Raw genomic sequence first — 20,293 nt, 5'->3', positions numbered from 1 at the left:
TATCTGCAAGAAAACAACCAAGTTCAGAGAGCACCAAGCACCCCACATCACTTGATTGTTTTGTTTCTTAAAAATCCCTCTAGGATCTTTCATTCTCTTTTGATTGCCTAACAAATCATTTTCATCTGAATGCCTAAATAAGTATTTTATTCCCATTGTTTTAAAATTCTTATTGCTGAACCTCTTTTAAAATAAGGGTTTGCCTTCTTAACATTATTAAAATGTCCCTAACTAAAATATTTAGCAAAGAATGAGGCATCATTTTAGATCTTTCCATGATTTATTTTTTGCATGTATTATTTCAAGTATTCGCTGTTAACTCTTTTGTAAATAATTCTAAAATGTGTTGACTTAGTTTGCTGTTATTTCTTTGATTTTACTTATTTATTTTTGCTTCTCTACTTATTACATTGTAAAATTTATTCTTATATCTGCCACTTGCATTTAACATCTTACTTTGGAGAATTTGATCAATATTTTTATCTTATTTATTATTTTATATTCCAGAATTTCTTGGCACAGTTGTTAAGTGAATCACTGTAGTTTTTAAGTTAATAACACAGTTGTTAAGTGAATCTGACTTCCTTATTTACTTTGCTTGTCAGAAGGCTGCAACAAATGATCACACGACTCCAAGACACTGCAACTATCATAAATATGAGTCAGTTGACAAGCATCTGAATTCTGATCACATGCTCATGGAGATGCTGCAATGGTTGTCTGAAAAATGATCATAAGTCATTTTTTCCCATGCCGTTATAACCTTGAACAATCAGTAAATGAACTATTGTAAATCGAGGACTGCCTGCAATGAAAGCGGCTTTGGAGTTTACTCCCAGGTATAATACTTCCCTTTTGGGGGGGGGGGGGTAGGGAGTGGGAGAGAGATAAAAGGAGACCAAAAGAGTCTTTACATCTATTGCAAACTTAGGAGAAGTTGCCAAACAAAAATGACAGTGTAATAACAAGAATTATACCAAGTACTTAAGCTTACAGCAATACGCTTTATCTGCAGGCATTGCCTGCAGTAGTGTTTAATTGCACTGTTCTGATAAGATCACTATGGTTACCAGGTTACCATCTGTAGCCTTCTCTAGCTTTATTTTGGCTGAGCCAAAACACCAAAAAATCTACTAGAAGCAACCAGGCCAAAGGTCATCTACACAGCTCATGATCTACAGGTTGCAATTACTCCAGGTATGTAAAACTATTAGTTGAGAATGCTAGTTTCTCTTTTCTGGTGCTCTTTGCAGAATTAGAGCCCTGAGCCTGGACCGTCTCACTGGTGTTCAGTTGGTGTCTCCTGTGGCCTCCTTCTCTGCTGCCTTAGAGGGCTTCTTGCCAGGAACAGCTTTGGCTTTGGCCTTAAGCTTTCCTGCAGCCTTCAACTTGGACGACTTGGGATTCCCTGGCACAGGAGTGCCAGGCATACCCTGCGCAATCTGAGGTGCCCTGCCAACACAACTGAGATCCTTCAGTGTTGCTCTGAGAAGGATCTCGGGATATGGGAGCAGAGCGCTAGGTATGGTTGTGATCCCAGATACTGGCAGAGCAGTAATTGCTGTAGGCTATGGTGGACGCTGGACCGGTAGGCCTCTCTCACACCAAAATGCTGATGGCTTTTTATCGATGCCTGAGAGCGCACTGATAGAGCAGTGGTCAGGTGGACGGAGCGGCCAAAACCACAATTTGGCAAGTGCCAGCACACACGTCCCTTGTTAGTGGCAGCAGATCACCCTTAATAAATGCCTGTCCTCCTTTGATGTTGTGAGGATTAGCTGTGGTAATTTAATAATACTAATTTAAATTAATATTAATCTTTTTAATTAATTTAACCAACAACTTAATAATTAATAATAATTAATTTAATTAATTAATAATACTTATTAATTACTATTAAATCAACTAGTAATACTGGCCTGGCTAGCTGAAGATCAGGCCTGCTTGGGGCAGATCATCTGCTCTGGACCGAAGGCTAGTGTCTCTGTTGCTGATTCTAGCCGATCAGCTGGTCTCCAGCTGAAGCAGCAAATTTAAAGGTACAAAGCTGTGCTGGCCGCATGGTCCAAGTTGGCGGCCACGAGCTCAAGGCAGATTGACAGAGGAGTCCTTGGGGCCGAGGCTCAGCTGTCGAGCCTCCTCTGGTCTGAATACTAGCCTGCTGCTGATTCTGCTGATCAGCTGGCCTCCAGCTGAAGCGGCAAGTTTCAAACGGCAAGGTTGTGCCGGCCGCGTGGTCCAAAATGGTGGCCACACGCCGAAAACGGAGCACAAGAGAGTCCTTGGGTCCGAGGCTCCGTTGTCAAGCCTCCTCTGACCCCGATGTATTGCCCCTGCCTCCCCTGGTCCCCTGCGGGTGTCTGGATAAGAGGAGGCAAGCAGCGCAGTTTAAATAGATGGTGGCCGCGATCAGTGCATCAAACATGACCGCCACTCAGCTGTTCAATTCTCAGCTGTCTGGCCCTCAGCTGGCTTGGTGAGGGCCTCCGTTCCCTGCCAGGAACACTGAGCCCAGGGCTTTAAATTTTAAAGAATTTTAAATTAAATTAAGAAAATGAAAGTTTTGATTAAATTGAGTCCTGATCTGGTTGAAATAGGAGACCCTGGGCTTTGGGGCAGCGCTGATCTTCCTTTTGAGAGGTAAAGTTTCTGAGAAGACAATAATGCTGCAATTTCAGAGAATTCTGAAGGAAGTCGATTAGGTATCTGGAGCCTTTTCAGCCTGGTTCCACGCTGAAGAAAGGCCGAAGGGAAGGGCCTTGTACTGGAAATGTCTGCCCCTGTAGCAGAACCTTAGGAACCGTCGATGAGCTGGATGAATGGGGATGTGGAGGTACGCTTCCGTGAGGTCTACTGGCGCCAGGAAGTCTCCCTGTCTGATGCCTCCCAGGATGGACTGGAGAGATTGCATCTTGAACTTTTTGTAAGTGATGTAATGGTTGAGATGCTTGAGGTCCAGGATCGTTCTCCATCCCCCTGAGGCCTTGGGGACCACAAAATGGATGGAGTAGAACCCCCTTCCCCTGTGGTCTGTCGGTACTGGTTCTATGACCTGAATCTCTAAAAGATGTTGGATGGCCCTGTTTGAGTGGATCCCTGGAAACGGAACAGACAATGAATCAGTCCAGGGGTTTGGCTAGAAACTCCAGGGACAGACCAAACTGGATGGTTTGCAGGACCCAGTTGTCCGTGGAGGTGAATTCCCACTGATGGAAGAAGTGGGCTAGCCTTCCCCCGATGGGAAGAGCAGTGTAGGAGTCACTTGGACCTTCTATATGGACGTCCTGCCCCTCGAAATGGCCGCTTAGTCTGTCCCTGTTGTCTGGGCCGAAACCCTGGCCTGTCATGAGGATGGTCGTACGGCCTTTCCTGTCTGGGAGTGTATGAGCGGGAGGGCTGAGTGACTGTTGTACCTGCTGCCTGCCGAAAGGACTGTCTACGAAAGTAGGGAGTGGGACACTTGTCGGACTTCTTGTTTAAGTGAGCCATGACCTTGCGCTTGTCCTTGTTCTCCACAAGGTACGGGGCCAGGGCCTCCCCAAATAAGTTGTTGCCCAGATAAGGAGCAGTCGCTAGATTCCATTTGAGCTTGGCGTCAGCCTGCCAATGTTTTAGCCACAGCATCCTTCTGGCAGTAATATTGGAAGCTATAGACCTAAAGGCAAAGATGGCAGACTGAAGCGTTGCATCCGCAGCATACTCAGTAGCCACCACCATCTTACTTAGGTTCTGGTGGGTTCGCAAATCCTCAGCAGGTACTCTAGCCTGAAGCTGGCATAACCATAGAAGGGTGGTTCTGACAAAAAAGGACGCACAGCTGGCCGTTTTAATTGCCCAAGCTGCTGATTGATGGGTCTTCCGAAATGTATGTTCCCATTTCTTGTCATCAGCTTTAAGCGCCTTCGATAAGTCCCCAGCGATCGCCATCTGGGATACCAGAGGGGTCCATGCTTTATCTACCTTGGGGACCTCCAGTGCATCGGTGAGATCTGTAGAGGTGCTAAAGATCTTTTTGTCAGTCCCGCTTACGGAAGGGAATGAGGAAGGGGAAGCCCATGGTTTCTTGATCCCTTTCAGGAAAATGGAGGGGAACGGAACGTGATGTTCGGTTGCCACCGTTTCAAAAAATATCAGATTGGGGCTGATATCCGATGGAGCCTGCAGTTGAGGGAATTGATCTGAGCCTATATTTGCCATTGCTGTGGCCTTACGTAGGATTGAGAGAAAAAGGGCTGAATTGAAAAAGCCTCCCGAAGGGGAGGGCTCAGAAGGAAGTTCCTCCTCCTCTGACAGAATGAGATCCAGTTGCTCCTCACCTTGAGGGAAAGAGTAAGCGCTCATGGAAGAATGCGCGGGAGACGTAGGCTCCTGGAGTATGGGGAACTCCATAGGAGCCCCATAAGGAGGCATACCTGATGTGGTAGCTCCTTGATCGGGTGACTGAAAGGAACGCTGCGCTAGAGCTCTATCCACTACCTTGGATAGTAAGGCCTCAAGGCGTCTGTCGGAGAAAATATCTCCAAAGTCCGGTCCCGAGTCCCGCTGCCGTGGGAGTAAATGTGGCCTCTGGAACTGTGCCTGGAGCTATTGTAATGTGTTGAGTCACTATGGGGGTGACTAGATGACTGGCATTCCTGGGATGGACCATACGTCTTGAGGTGAAGTTGAGGGACCTAAGGGGAGATCAGCTTCGGGGGCCGCCAATTGCATCGCATCTAGTCCGGCCTGCCTCTGTGCTCTGGAGAACTCCTTCTCCAGAGCCTGGTGCCTCCGGCTGGCTTGCTTCTCCGCCAGCTTGGAAGACTTCTTGAGTGTCTGCTTAGTCTTGGACTTGGACTTGCCTGCCGCCTTCTGTTCAGAGGATTTATGGCAGCCGTAACTGGAGGATGGAGAGGCGGTGCTCATGGATTGAGGCAATGAGGAGCCCTCCATCCCAGTGGAGCAGTCTCAGAAAAGCTGAGGTGACACTCTGGCAGGCAAGTAACTGGCGGGAGTGAGATTGGAACAAGTAATAAGACTGTTCCCCTGACCACCCGACCAGAAAAAAATTTCTCTCTGGGCTTTGATCACGGCACTTGAGGTAGATACCGAAGGCACGTTTGGAACCATTCTCTGGGCTCTGCCCGGAGGCCTTAGCTGGCCAGTCAGTGTGCACCAGTAAAAATGAAAAGGCAAAAAAAAAAAAAAACCCAAAGGGGCGCAGAGGCCTAAGAGGAAAAAGGTTGTCCTGAAAAAAGGTTAGATCCGATCTCAATTGGCGGCTGCTATTCGTATTATGAGACCTATCTCTGTAAATACTATGATTAGGCCTAGTTGAGCCTTAGATGCAACCACGTGGCATTCAAAATGGCCGCTCCTAATGCGAGTAAGCCTACTGGGCCTGGAGGAGCCCTCATTAGGGTAGCGGCCTTCAGGGGTGACCCCACAAATTGCGCCCTGTGAAAGTTGAATTTAGAAAATAATTTGCTGAAATGGGCTATGGTTGGGCCACCGATGGGACTGAGATGCTGCGAAACTGTAAATAAGGCTGCTCCCAGCTCCTTGTGCTTGCCGAAGCTTCAAAATGGCAGCCGCGACTCATTCTCGGCAGAGAACAGTCTCCGCGGCCTTGGTAGCAAGTTCCTTGATCCTGGGCAATCGCGGAGGCAGTGCTAATCGCTGCACCGTAATTCACCTTTGTGAGCTGCCTCCCAATGGCCGGCAAACCCATGAAGTCTAAATTGGTTCCATTTGCCTGAAACGGCAAACAAAATGGCATCCGCGACTGCCTCTGGCTGCCTAGGATGCCTCCGAGGGTCTGAATTCAAACTTGAATTCAAACCTGCAGCCTGAAATCTAACGCCAGAACGAGGGACTGGTAAAGAGGTAAATGGGAAGGAATGCGCTCCTATCAACCCCTGCTAGGAGTTTTCCCCAGAGCCCTGGGGAAAGAAAATATGAAGGCTGCAGGGAAACTTCCCCCCCACCCCACACACCTCAAACATGTTGAAATTAGTACTGAGCCCAGTACTTGTGGGGAAATTTGTTAAGGGGATTGTAATTTAATGTTTTGTGCCGAATTAAATAGGGAGAATTCACCAATGGATTTTTTCTCTGACCTACTATCTGCTGAGAGCCAAACGTGATAGGTCTTCAAGAACTGAGACCAAGTTAAGACTGGATCTCCTAGCAAGAGGGGGCGTGTCAAGTTTGACTACTTGGTCTCAAGAGCAGGCAGACAGAGAAAACCCATTGGTGGATTCTCCATCTCTTGTACTGGAGAAGGCAATAATGCTGCAATTTCAGAGAATTCTGAAGGAAGTCGATTAGGTATCTGGAGCCTTTTCAGCCTGGTTCCTGGCCTTGAGCAAGGAAGCAAACTTGCATTGATTGTACTTGTGGATGATTTCTGGTAAGAACAAAGGTAAGAGCCGAGGTGGCGCAGCAGTTAGAGTGCAGTACTGCAGGCCACTTTAGCTGACTGTGTTCAGCGGGTCAGCGGTTCAAATCTCACCGGCTCAAGGTTGACTCAGCCTTCCATCCTTCCACGGTAGGTAAAATGAGGACCCAGATTGTTGGGGGCAATCTAAATATATATATACATTGCTTACTGGTGTACACCGCTTAGAGAGTGCTTGCACTTAAAGCGGTATATAAGTCTCATAAAATAAATAAATAAATGTCCATGATCACTTTTCTTGACTTCTCAGCAACTTTTCATACTGCCATGCTATTTATCTGGATGAATTTTGGGGATTAGGAGTGAGAATCACAGTGCCACATTGTTTTCCTCCTTCCTCTGGGGCCAGTTCTAGTCAAATTTTTGGGGAGGAAAAAGGTCTAGCCTTTAGCCCCTGATTTTCAGGGTGCCTTATGGCTCAACATTCTTCCACTCTTCTTGAACAACTACATAAAACTGCTGGAGAAAATCATTCACTGGCATGGAGTGAGGTATCATTAGTATGTTGATGGTATCCAGTTTTACATTTCATCCCTGACTAACCAACTGATGTAGTGGAGTTTTTGGCTCAGTATTTCAAGACAGTGAGGGTCTGAATGGGAAAGACTTCAGTTCAACCAAAGTTGAATGGCTTTGGATTTTAAGGCTTTCTGAAACAGTTGAGTTTCCATCTCTTGTTCGGGATAAAAGTATACCATTCCAAACAGAATTGCTATGTATCTTGGGGCTCCTCCTGGACTCTCACCTCCTCCTTGAAGAGCAGGCAGCCATGGCCAGGAGGGCTTTTGCACATCTTCACCTTGTGATCAATTTAGTGCTTTCACTTATACACTAGTTACTCAAGTGAACCAATAATGCACCTTAAGTGGAATTGGACTTGATGAGCATCCAGATGTAACAGCTGGTACAGTCATTTTATTTATATATTTATTTATTTATTAATTTTAAAAATTGTATAGCTGCCCAACTCACTCTCAGTGACTCCAGAAGGCTTACTAGGATGAAACCCCAATATAAAACCCAATAATCCCCACCCACCACCTGCTCATACAGTAGCAGAAGCAGTTATGACTGACCTTGATGCAAATATGTTACATCTGGTTCTGCAAGCTGGATTGGCTTCCAGTTTTCTTCCAAGTGCAATTCAAATTGTTTGTTGTGATTTATAAAGCCCTTAATAGGATAGGGTCAGGTTAGGGTTAGCCTCTCTCCAACTTTCTACCTGTTCTTCTAGATCCAGCAGGAGAGATTACAAGAATGTAATTCTTGTAAAAACCAGAAAGTAGTCCTTTTTTATTGCTTTGTCTGGAAAACTGTTCCATCTGAGATCAAGTTGGTCCTAACAAAAGACTCTTAAGACATGAATGTGTTCCCAGGCATGTGGGTCAAATTGTTACTTAGAGTCCATGGTGTAATTCTAATTTGTTATATATTCTGTTGTTTTATTGCTTTTAACCGTTGAAAGCCACCCAGGGTAGCTGTTATGAATTGGAGGCTATTTAAATCAAATAAATTATCAAATTGACAATTCATACCACAAAATACAAAAGGGAGGGACTTCCAGACATGTTCAATACTATGCATATGCTTAAGACCAGCAATAAGTGTTTACTATGAATATTCCCACAAATTGGAAATAGGAAGTTTGTCTTTCACTGAATCATATAAATGCACAATGAAACTCTAACATACCAGCACTACCAGCACAACTTTTGAATGCAGTACAAATAAAAATTCTAACAAAAATCCCTCCAGAGGAAACAATAATTTTTAAGTTCTTCAAAAAATATCACCTTGCTCAAACAAGACAAGGATACAAAAAAACAGACTCAAAAGACAGGTCACTATCACTTGAGAATTACTGTTAAGGCTTCAATATATACTTTCACAAGAATGGCTGCTGAATAAATGAATCATTTGACTTCTATTAACCACAGCAGCCATTTATATGATAAATAGAGGCTCTTATAGAGAAAGTTTCCATCAACCAAAATTTCTAGATTCAATCTAATAATAAGAAGCACTAAATAGGTTGAAGCTCTTACAGTCCATGGTTAAAAGCAGACATCCTAACTTAGTGGAGCTAAGTATGTCCATCTGCTTAGAAAAAAACTGTGGGAAATCATGAAGAGCATACCTTCTGGAATTCTTTCCAACAATTCAATAATAGCTTCACTCTGGGACATGTGTCCAGTGTGGAACATTTGAAGGAGCTGCCCATCTGCCTCTTTCATAAGGATGCACTAGGGGCAATCTTCTAGGGAGTCCTCCCCCACCCTACAGTGTCTGGAGAGCTTTGGCCCATTTTTGGACTCAAATCTTTTGCTGTACCAAATGCTGAACTTATGCTGTTCAATTTTCAGAGAATTATTCTGCTGACAAATAAAGAGTGTGAGCCCCTTTACATAATTGCTTTACCATATTTCATTGAGCTGGAAAACAAAAACTCAAAAGATCAGCTGCTGTGATGGAGAAAATGGAAGGACTAGCCGAGGGACTCACAATTATGAGTTTTGGTGATGTATTACATCTTGTAGTTTATTAAATTACAGCTGCAATCTTCCCCAACCTAACAACCTCCAGATGCATTAGAACAGAAACTCTAAGGATGCATTGTCAGGATGGCCAATGTATCCCAAGAGCATTTGAACTGGGAAAATGGTACTATTGTATCTCAATAGTTTGTTCAGTAAATCACCATTGGCTGAATTCATGCAATATACTAAGGATATACTGTGGTTAACAATACAATAACTTGGATCTTACACAACTAAAACCACAGCAGGATTTAGTGAAATATACAAATCCAATTGAAGAATCCTGTAATAGGAACTTAACAGTTGCTTTAATATTTTTAATGCACAGAATATTTTAAAACCAGTTAAGATTGGAGTACTCACAAATGTTACAGGTGAACAAAAATTTTCAAAACTCAATAAATACAAAGTGATTTCATACAACAGAATGGTGCTTTTTTATTTAAGATCAAATGCTGGTTTTCAAACCATCAGGCAAGCAACATTAGATTTTGTCCCCCAGAGACCATTATGCTTAGGTCTTTGCTTGGGTAAAAAAATCTTCCCAGCTGTTACTATAACACTCTAATTCAATAAATGACAACTCATAGAAACCAGCATGCTTGACATTTATGTATTAGGTATTATGCTGATTCCCAATTTGATAATTCCTAATCCAGATTATTTGGCAGAATAGCTGCACAAAAATGTTCACACTAATAACTACGCCAAATCCCAAACACAAATAAAAAAGGTTGTTACTTTCTGCTGCACTTCCTGGGAGGAGATGCTATTCACATGTTCAAAACACTTCTATAAAATGAATGCAACTGAATCATTAATAGGAAAAGTGAGGAACTTGTCATATCATGTTGACCTTTATATGGGAAATAATCCTTCCTAGGATTTAAAAAACAAAGCTCAGCAATATGAATAGGAACATTCTGATATTTTTTTTTCTCTTTGATTCTATTGTATCACATCTAAGTGTCTGTATTTTATTAGGAACATTTTTATTTTTTTTTTCAAAAAAACCCCTTTGAATCAAATTAGGTTTGACAAACACAATATATGTACTAAGCATATTTTAAACAACAAATCAAATGGATTATTATGTGGAGTCCTTGGTGCTGAGCTTGATTGTTTGCAACAGTGGTAGAAGGAAGTGGGGTTTGTTCTTTGTTTATACTGAGTAGCTTACCCTGTCATTGTTGGCGGTAGTGTTTGCTGTTTATTGTTTGATTGTCTCAGTCGATAGTTTCTTGATTGTTTATTATTTACTGCTTGATTGTTTGTCTGGTATTAATCCCTGTTTATTTGGGTGTTGATTGCTGGTGAGGTGTTCTGGCCTTTTTGCTCCCTTTTTAGCTTTCATTATTGTCTCTTTTGAATGGTATGCAAATGTTTGTGCTGGTTGATGGCTAATTTGTCCGGATGCCAAGCTTCCAGAAATTCCCTAGCATTTTTTGATTTATCTTAGTCTAGTTTCCCAGTTGAAAGTGGTTAAATCTGATTAATAAATGCTCAAAATTAGTGATGGAATAAGAAGTGATCCAGAAACCTATTTAAAATATGGTGCTTATAGTCATTATAGACAGTTCCCTACTGATGGATTACTTTCTGAGAGGCTATTCATAAGTCCATTTTGTTCATAAGTCCAACTAAGTATTTAAAAAATGAATAGTACAGTTCTTATCTTACATAAGTTAGATTTCTTCCTCTCAACCCAATCACAGACCAACCCAACTCTGGTGCCCTCCAATCAGCAGCCAGTGCCTTGACTTTCTTTTATCCCTTCTTCATGGGGGGTAGTTGAGGGACATCCTCCTGGTAATGGGAAGAGCCCAGCTCTCCATTGTTGATCCACCACAGCTTCAGCACCAGTGCAGGGATAGGCTAGTCATCCCACAGGCCGTTGGGACACTCGTTGGAGAAGGGCTTTTTGCAAGATAACCAAGTGCCGCCATGCTGCATAACCTATGTGCAGAGGGTTGAGATGCATGCTGGTTTTGACCCAACAAGGAGTGGTGGGAAAGCCCACTACCACTACCTACTTCATGGTGATAAGTTGAGATGTATTTGGTATGGGCTTCCAAGCAGTAAAGGGCCCTACCTCCAGGTCCTGATAGCCATTCTTGTGTTGCCCCATTTCCCTGCCATGAGCCTCTCTGAGGGTGTTCAGGGGAGACATGGGTGCAGATCATCCTTCCAGGCAAACCCAGGCTCATGCAAGGTTTGCCTTTTTTTTCTTCTACACCTTATCAAGTCTCTTTCCTGGTCTACATTCAGGCAGGGTGAACGCCTCTCTGCCTCAATGACCTGCCCCCTCCAGAGACACTTAATCTCTCTTTCTGGTGGGTCTACTCCTGCCTCTATTCTGTTAAGACAACTCTGTAGTTTTCCAAAACTATTTATTTTGGTTATGAATCAAATAACTGTGATGCCATTTACTTTCCAAACTGATTAGGTAATTATGAGTAAATATTTTAATCATTTTAGTAAGAAAAAAAGTTAAAAGAACATACTCAGAGAGTATAACTGTGAGTCAAATATAACTGAGGAATAAACCAATCTCTATATAATTTAGGTCTTTCTAAAATAACAAATCATCAAGCTTCCTTTTCAGGTGCATCTTTATCTCTTCAAGAAATAACACATATATTGAAACAAGAAAACCTTCCCTCCTGGCTCATAGTTTGTCTGAGAGTATATTAAATTCTTTGTCTCAATATTACTAGAAGTCTATAATGTCTTTTAAAACAATTTTTACAATCTCCTTAGGGGATGTTTGTATGAATATGATTTGATCCTGCTGGGTTTGTAAGCTATCATTTGATTTCCATATTAAATGTTGATGCAGAAATATTGCCAAGGACTTTGACTCAGAGATAATAGATGATATTCCCTTTATCTTGCACATAAAATGTCATCAAGTATATTAATTGACTGACACTGTACATATATATTCATAGTGGTAGTCTCACAATGCAATAAATGTTTATAATATGGTGTACTCAAAATTTGGGGAACTGTGATTTTTTTTAATCAACTGAATTAATGAGTGGTATTTTATTGCCAGCAAAATTCTCTCTTCAGCTATCAAGATATTTCACAGAATTCATCAAAGACGTTCTTAATCTCTCCTTATTTGTCATTTGATACTTAAAGCTAGTCAGTTTTAAATATATGTAAGAGGCATCTGCATTGTTTATGAAAGGGCAATTAAAGCATCTCTTTATAATTTGATAAAGATACTTTAGTAGCATACAAAACTCCCAAAACATTGTTAATATGTGCTTTGAATTATTCTAAGTCTACTGTATATTTTATAAATAATTAAAGAGTATGGCACCACTTAAAGAACAACAAATAGGCACAAAATCATTTCCTTTCAATCACTTTCTTATTAAGTAAAGTTCAAAACATTAAAAAAAAATCATACTAGAAGGCACAGTACCAGGTTATCTGTAGAACTGCTTTGCCGTTTTGACACAAAAAGAAAATACAGCCCAACCTACCAAAACATGCATAAAAGACAGGCTAGGAATACAAATCAAAATAAGCAAGAAAATGGTAAGAGAAAACCTGTCCACTGTAGACGGGTTCAGATCCCTGGGACCTGAGAGATTACATCCCAGAGTTCTGAAGGAGCTGGCAGATGAGATCTCGTAACCATTGTAGCATAGCTTTCAAAGATCCTGGAGTATCAAGAAACTACCAAAGTACTAGAAAAGAACTGATGGGCTCGCATCTTCAAAAAAAAAAAAGGGGGGGGGGGACAGATCCAGGAAACTACAAACCAATCAGTCTGACATCAATGCCTGGGAAGATTCTGGAAAAGATAATCAATCAACAGATCTGTGAACACCTAGAAGCAAGCAAAGTTATAACCAGAAACCTACATGGGTTTGTCAAAAACAGATCATACTGAAAAAATATTATTTCATTCTTCAACTACATGATTAAATTAGTGGATCAACAAAATGCAGTGGACATAATATACTTAGATTTCAATAAAGCATTTGATAATTTACATCACAACCTACTTCTTGGCAAGCTAGAAAAATGTGGAATAGACAGCATTACCACCAGATGGGTTTCTAATTGACTGACAAATTGTACTCAACAGGTAATTCCTCAATGGAACTATATTCACATGGAGGAAAGTAAGCAGTGGGGTACCCCAAGGTTGCATTTTAAGCCCATTACTCTTCAATATCTTCATAAACAAGATGAGAAAATAGAAGGGGAAATCATCAAATTTGCCGCCAACACTCAAGACAAAGTTCAAGATCCAAAACAATCTTGACAGACTTGAACACTGGGCCCTATCTAGCAAAATGAAATTCAACATAGATAAAAGTAAGGTTTTACACTCAGGCAAAAAAACCATAGGTACAAACTAGGTGAAATTTGGCTTAATGCCAGTAACTATGAGAAGGATTGGAGTCCTAGTGGACACTCACTTAAATATGAGCCAACAGTGTGCCACAGCAGTCAAAAAAAGCCAATGCAATTCTAGGCTGCATTAACAGAGGGATAGAATCAAGATCATCTGTCCTCCAATTCATGCAAGCATGTAGGGTTTTCTGTGGTTGATATTGGTAATCAGTTAGACAACAGTGAAAATGATGTACAGTAACCCGACTCGTATGCCAAAGAACTGACCAGTGAAGAACTTATGGAACTAGAGTAGTCTTCTTGTGGAAGAAGATTGGGACCTAAAAACTATAGAACTGAAGACATTTTTGACAAAAGAACTGAAGCCTTTTGTCTCACTGAAGGAGGAATGGCAAAGTTAGAGGAGCAAGATCTTAACACAGAGAGTTACACTAAAATTTACTGTATAGTTAGCAAGGTCCTCAGCTACTACAAGGCCATTTATGATGAAAAAAAGAAAAGTTCTGTACAAGCCTTCGGAACAACAGAGTTGGAAGGGACTTTGGAAGTCTTCTGGTTCAACCCTATACCATTTCAAACAAGTGGTTGTCCAATCTCTTCTTTAAAATCTCCAGTGTTGGAGCACCCACAATTTCTGGAGGCAAATCATTCCACTGATCAATTGTTCTAATCCTTAATGCCTAGTTGAAGAAACTGACAACCAAACATAAGTAACTAACAGTCACTTCATCTAAGTTTAATCATGCCTGAAATATAGATATAAATATGTAAGTGCTTACTAATATTCTTTTGGATAATTTTTTTAACATCAGTGTAAACTCCCCATTTCATTAACCCTTGCAAAGCCATTGGCAAAGTCCTTAACACTGAAAGTCTTACTTGATTAAACATATATCTTTTACTCAGTTCAATTTGCATCAAAAAAAAATTATCTAAGAGAAAGCATTTTTCAGTTTTAGATTATGCACTTCATCATTTGCCATTTTTATAATATTTACTAATAGTGTCTTATTAGTAAATGTTTAAATGGATTGATTCGATGCTAAGACCCTAGTATTTCTATAGAAACCAGAGAAATTATCTATTCAAAAAAGAAATATATTTCTCCAAGTTCTCTGGTTTAAACAATCTCTAGTTTCAAATGAATTCAGTTCAATTTGCACATAATGATTAATCATGGTTTAATTTTATGAAAATAATCCAATCTCAAGCCTACTTGTTCCCACATCAGCAACACTCAAAAAGAAAACGTGGAAGCATTTGACTTTTTCTTTTACATTAACCTCAACTTCTTGTAATATTTCAAACCAAATGAGCTCTAGTCTCAACTACTGTTGGCAAACAAGCTAATTTCAAAATATAATTTGCAAACCTGACTGGCTTCAACAAACCACAAATAAAATTAATTACAGTTAAGATGTAAGGCTGAAATGCAGTTAATCAAAACCAGCAGCAGAATTGTTTCACTTCATCTCATGCCACATTAAAGAGAGCCAAAGTAGGATATTCAAACCCAGGGATACTGCAGTTTTTGCTTTGAAAAACAAACCATGTATTTCTATTACATGCAAGAACAACGGTAAGAAACAGAATGTGTCCATTTATATGTATTTATTTTTACCTATAATTCAATAATTTGTTTTCTTAACTATTTGCATTGGTAAAGCCCACCTGAATAATGTTTACATTTTTTTGAGAACAAACTGGGAAATAATGTTATTAACACTATGATGGAGAGCTATTTATTTTTGTATTACAAGCAAGCCCATATAATTCAGAATTTCAATTTGACAGGTAAACTGGTTTTAATATTTAAAATGTCTAAATAATATTAATAAGTATATTTTATAAGTATAATTTAAAGTTTTAGGATTTGTTTAAAATTACATAACTGCATTGCTGATAAGTTAGCCTAGAAGTGGGTAGCATATCAGTATTCTAAAATAAACTAATTATATTTTGCAACACTCTTCCTTTTTCACTGTCTGAGAAAAAGGCCATGAATATCAATTCAACTCAAATGGATATTCAAAATATTTTATTTTTATATTGTCATAATTTTATTATTTAAGTTGAAGCTGCTAAGTGGAATTCATCACTCTCATTTCAATGACAGAAACATCTGTGTATATCAAAAATAGCTAAACCAATTATTTAAAAAGCTGTTAATTCATTCCCAAAGGATACTTTAGATTGAAAGACACAAAAGCAACAGCCCCGTGGGAAAAACTGCAAGTTTAAGGTCAGAGATTTTTGAGAGAAAAGAAATTCTACAGTCTACTAAAAAGTTCACAAAAATCTTTCTGCATGCATAATAGTTAATTTCTACAGAAACACACGTTTGTGTATTAGGCAGAGGGATTCATAGTGTGGTTGAAAAAAATTCTCAGTAAAAGCTATGATAACTCTGAAATATATGGTTTAATGCTGACACATTTCCACTTTCTTTACGCTATCAAAACAGAAGTGGAAACTTTCAGATTATTGCACATCTTTTTCAAAATGTCAAACTTTATACTACATACTATTGAAATGTTTTTAAATTTATGAGCTTTTTCAATAACCTTTAATAACTAAAAGTGCAGACAGCCACTGATCAGCCATTTATCAAGAATGGTGGGGAAATTCCTGCACTGTGCAGGGGATTAGACTAGAAGATTCCCAATGTCCTCTTCAATCCTATGATTCTATGAATTATACTCAAATAATACATCATTAAAAGTTTTAGGATGTTAATATATAGCACTGCTAGAATTAACTACTGGATTATAATGCATGTTTAATTTTAAATCTGTTTAATAATAAAACTACAGCTCATTACTTAACTAAAATCAGCACTCTTTTTCACAGATTCATGCCAATTAAGAAAAAAACTAGTCTGAAACTACAATTCAATATAGTTACACATGATGGATTATTTATCTCTATAAGGCACTTGCTATGTCTAACTGAAGAAAGCAAAATCTATAGATAGGATTCAAAAGTAAAAATATAGTTTAAAGTGCACTTCAAGCAGAATCAGCTAAGATTTGTAATTTAAGAAGGTATATTATGATCATCTCTGAAAATATACATACATACGGTACATCGCCCCAAATATACTTCTGACACAATTTTAAAGTTACAATGGCTACACGCAGCCCTGCAATTATGTGATTGCATTTTGGATGCTAGGTAACCAGCTCACCTTTATGGCCATTTGCAGTGTTCCCCAGTCATGCAACTGCAATTTTTGGTGGGTTTTGCCAGTTTTCGTCAAAAACTGCCCATTGGTATCATGGATTCATTTAACAACCATCACATTTGCTTAATAACCACCACAAAAATGTTGTAAAGATAGGTCCAGTCATATGGTGATCCACTTAACAACCATGACTTATGATTATAATTCCAGACTCAATTATCGTCATGAGCCAAGGACTCCTTATACTTAGGTTTCAATAATATCACTTCAAAACAAACTTTTTACAATGCATTTGCCATCAACAAGTCTCTAATGCGATACACTATTTATGTGTGTCATCACTTTTTTTAATGTCAGTTTGATTATGTAGAAGTGTGGGAGGAAAGAAATGTCTTTGAGAAGACAACTAGCAGAGTAGGAGCACAAAAATACCCTTCCCTCCAAGAGCTGGCATTAAAAGGCATCCTGCTTTGGAAAGCTGGGCCATGACTAGCAACAGCCATATATTTGTCTAATTTAGTCCCTTGGAAGGCTGGGGGTCATGATGTTTAATTATTACATCATGAAGATTAATTATTAACAATGTGAATTTTACTTAATAAAACATATAGAAAAAAAATCTTCATTATGCATGTCAACTCCACCTAGTTTCTGATGAGCCAATCATGCCTTCCTAGTCAAGAAACAGCTGGGTCTTTCTTTTATAAGTTTCCCTGTTACCATAACAGAAAAAAAAAATACTTGTGTCACATGTTATATCAATCCACTCATTCATTTTTGTCCTTTTTCCAGAATTCCTGGCTCTAACCTACATACTCCTGTTCAATGACATCTATTTTCATGCATGGAAATGAAGTTCACCCAACTATTCAAATGAAGAACTATTGAAAAGTACAAAGAAAGCACAGATGTTTGGCTAAACTTCCTTTAGCTTGTGCAATGAGGGGTTGTTTTTTTTTCAAAAAAAAGGAAGGAAATGTAAAACAGCAAACTTTTATAAAAGAAACATCACCAAACCCTACTGAGAGCTAAAAGACAGAAAAGTTTAAATTATCTTAACCAAACACAGAACATGCTTGAAATTGGATACTGGGAAGCAAAATCACAAGCAAGAATTGCAGTTTTCTGAAAGAAATATTCCTTAACATGATGTTGGGGGAACAGTAATGTCATTCTTGTTATTGATAAAACAACCTGGTGCTATCCATGTATATACACTCGTGTATATACAGGTATATACGAGCACAATTGACCTATGAGCACAACTGAGCTCAAAATTTGTTAATTGAGACATTTGTTAAGTGAGTTTTGCCGCATTTTAATGGCTTTTTACCACAGCTGTTAAGTGAATGACTGCAGTTGATAAGTTAGTAACCTGGTTGTTAAGTAAATCTGGCTATCCCATTGACTTTGCTTGTCAGAAGCTTGTAAAAGGTGATCACATGACCCTGGGACATAACAAAGATCATAAAAATGAACCATGAATTTTGATCACATGATTTTGGGGATGCTACAAAGGTTGTAACTCTGAAAAACGGTCGTTAAGTCATATTTTTAATGGTTATAACTTTGAATGTTCACTAAATGAACTGTTGTAAGTCGAGGACTACCTGCATATGTACAAGAATGTGAGGGAGCCTTCAATCACAATATTCAGAGGGCACCAAGTTATTTTTCTTTGCTGGGAAAACTTCTTTCCAATCTGCCATCTTCTAGCTGTGCTTTAACTTACAATTCCCGTCCTCTACAGAGGGACGCTGGGTGAATAGGATAGGTGGGAATGATACAGCAACAATCCAACACATTTGGAGACCAGAAGGGTTTGCTTTATAGAACAATTGTGGCTTCCTTGCCGTTGAAATTATTATTTCCCCAAGACTACCACAGGTGGCAGAAAGTAGCAAATGCGGAGCCACCATCAACGGTTTTATCCACTGATAACGGAAACAAAAACGGTGAGGCCTGTGGGAGGAATGCAAAACATACGGGGCAGGGGAGGGGTTCAGGCATGTTTTAGGTTGTGGCCTCGCTAAGTTTTCAGAAGGATCACCCACTATAAAAGAAAAGCAGCTGAGGACTGGACGTGCCAAGCCAAATTTAGAAACCGAGTAGGCTAAAGAGGGAGGGAAAGGTCTCACTGGGGATGTATTTTACAGACTGATTTGGGAGCATGGCCATGTCAGCTCTCCTGAGAAGCAAATGAGCCCGCGACGGGGGGGGGGACCCTAACTGCGGTCATGAGGAGCCGAGCTGTTTAGCTTGGGAAAACAAAATGGGATGCTCGGATAGGGCGGGTTGGCCCCCTGGGCTTGTAACTCTTTGGACGCCGCATAAAACTACACAGCCCCGGCTGCTTACTAAGCGGGGGGGGGGGGGATGGCGCGGGGATCTTTCCCTCTCTGTGCCCGAGGCCGGGATAGGGATATGGCGGCCGCCGAAAAGACAGAGGCAACCATTCAGCAGCACGAGATGGATCCAGCCGATCGGAGAAGCGGCAGAATCGCGGAAAGTCCCTCGAGTATAGAGGAAGGTAGGGGGCGCAGGAAGGGAGGTGGCGGAAAGCAGACGTCGGGCACGGAAACCAGGCGGCCAGGGCGTGGGCGCGCTGTCCTCCCGGTCCGTTTTGTTGGGCAGCCAGCCCGGCTGCGCCCTGCTTTTCCTCCCAAGGAAACAGACAGAGAGGCGAGAGCCCCACAGACCCAGCGCTGGGGCTGAGCGAGCGAGCGGTCGCCCGGGGGTGGGGGGTGGGGGGGGAAGGGCGCTGTCGGGCAGGGGACCTCACCGAGAAGCAGCAGCTTCACCTCCCGCGCTGCCTTCTCGCCGTCCTCCCGCAGGTTCTTATCGATCATCTTGGAACGCTCAGCGGCCGCTTTGTCTTCGGCGCTCACCGTGCAGCCCATGGCGCCGCTTGGCTCCTGCCGGCCGGGCGAAACCGAGGGCGAGCAAAGGGGACGCGAGTTCGGGCTGCCTCGGCACCACACTCGAGCGGAGCTGACAAAAGGGGTGGGGCGGGTCGTCGCTGCCCCACACGGGCGGCTAGGCTGCTTCTCTCGTCCCCTTCGGTGCCGGCGCGGCTGGTCTGAGAGTCCGCTGGCTCGGATGTGGGAAGGGCGGGGACCCGGAGGCGGGACCGTTCCGCTCAGTCCTGGCTCTGCTTCTCTCTCTCTCGCCGAGGAAGGGAGGAAAGAAGGAGGGGGAAGAAGACGGAGGGCAGTTTGGGCGGGCTTGTCGTCAGCAAGAGGAGAAAGAAGAGGCGGCCCCAGATACGCAACGGGGGGAGGGGGTGAGCGCAGAGAAGCGAAGGAAGGGGGACGCCCTGCAAGAGTAAGCGACGTGGAGGGAGAAGCTGAGGGGTGGGGGGAGGGCTCGCGGTCCCTGGCGCTAAGCAGAGCGAACCAGCCCTGCGGAGCTGGGGCCGACCGCTTTCTGAGGACTGGCCGGAACAGCTCGGACGGGGCGGACAAATGCCGTGAGATTCTAAATCAAACACCCGACGGATCGCGGCGAGGGAATTTGGGCAGCTAAGATTTCGGCTGCGGGAGAGACTCCGCTTAAGCCTTAAGCGATGACCAAAACACAATTGTCTAGATGGGCCTGCCGCTGAAAGCAGCTCCCCTATCTCCCCTGGGGGGTTCTGTCAGAAGTACAAGAGACGCCCATTGCTTTATTTTTCTGTACTGGATTGCACACATCTGTCAGGAATGTAAACGGAGAATATTGAGACGGACCCCCTCCACGGTCGAGTAGACGGTG

At 41.6% G+C, this 20,293-nt stretch overlaps 1 protein-coding gene across 1 annotated transcript in view; it reads right to left on the bottom strand.

Annotated features, from left to right (window-relative positions):
- The window catches only part of GNAI2 (G protein subunit alpha i2), a 127,988-nt gene extending 108,265 nt beyond the window's left edge, over positions 1 to 19,723 (bottom strand). The window contains exon 1 of the mRNA XM_039333702.1: positions 19,323 to 19,723. Coding sequence (XP_039189636.1) covers positions 19,323 to 19,440 — 118 coding nt within the window. The 5' untranslated portion in view covers positions 19,441 to 19,723. The remainder of the gene's footprint in view (positions 1 to 19,322) is intronic.
- Between the last annotated feature and the right edge of the window lie 570 nt (positions 19,724 to 20,293).

This window comes from Crotalus tigris, unplaced genomic scaffold (assembly GCF_016545835.1).
Source record: "Crotalus tigris isolate CLP2741 ecotype Arizona unplaced genomic scaffold, ASM1654583v1 scf7180000017625.6296891, whole genome shotgun sequence".
Lineage (NCBI taxonomy): Eukaryota > Metazoa > Chordata > Lepidosauria > Squamata > Viperidae > Crotalus > Crotalus tigris.
This window is presented reverse-complemented; position numbering and strand designations above follow the sequence as displayed.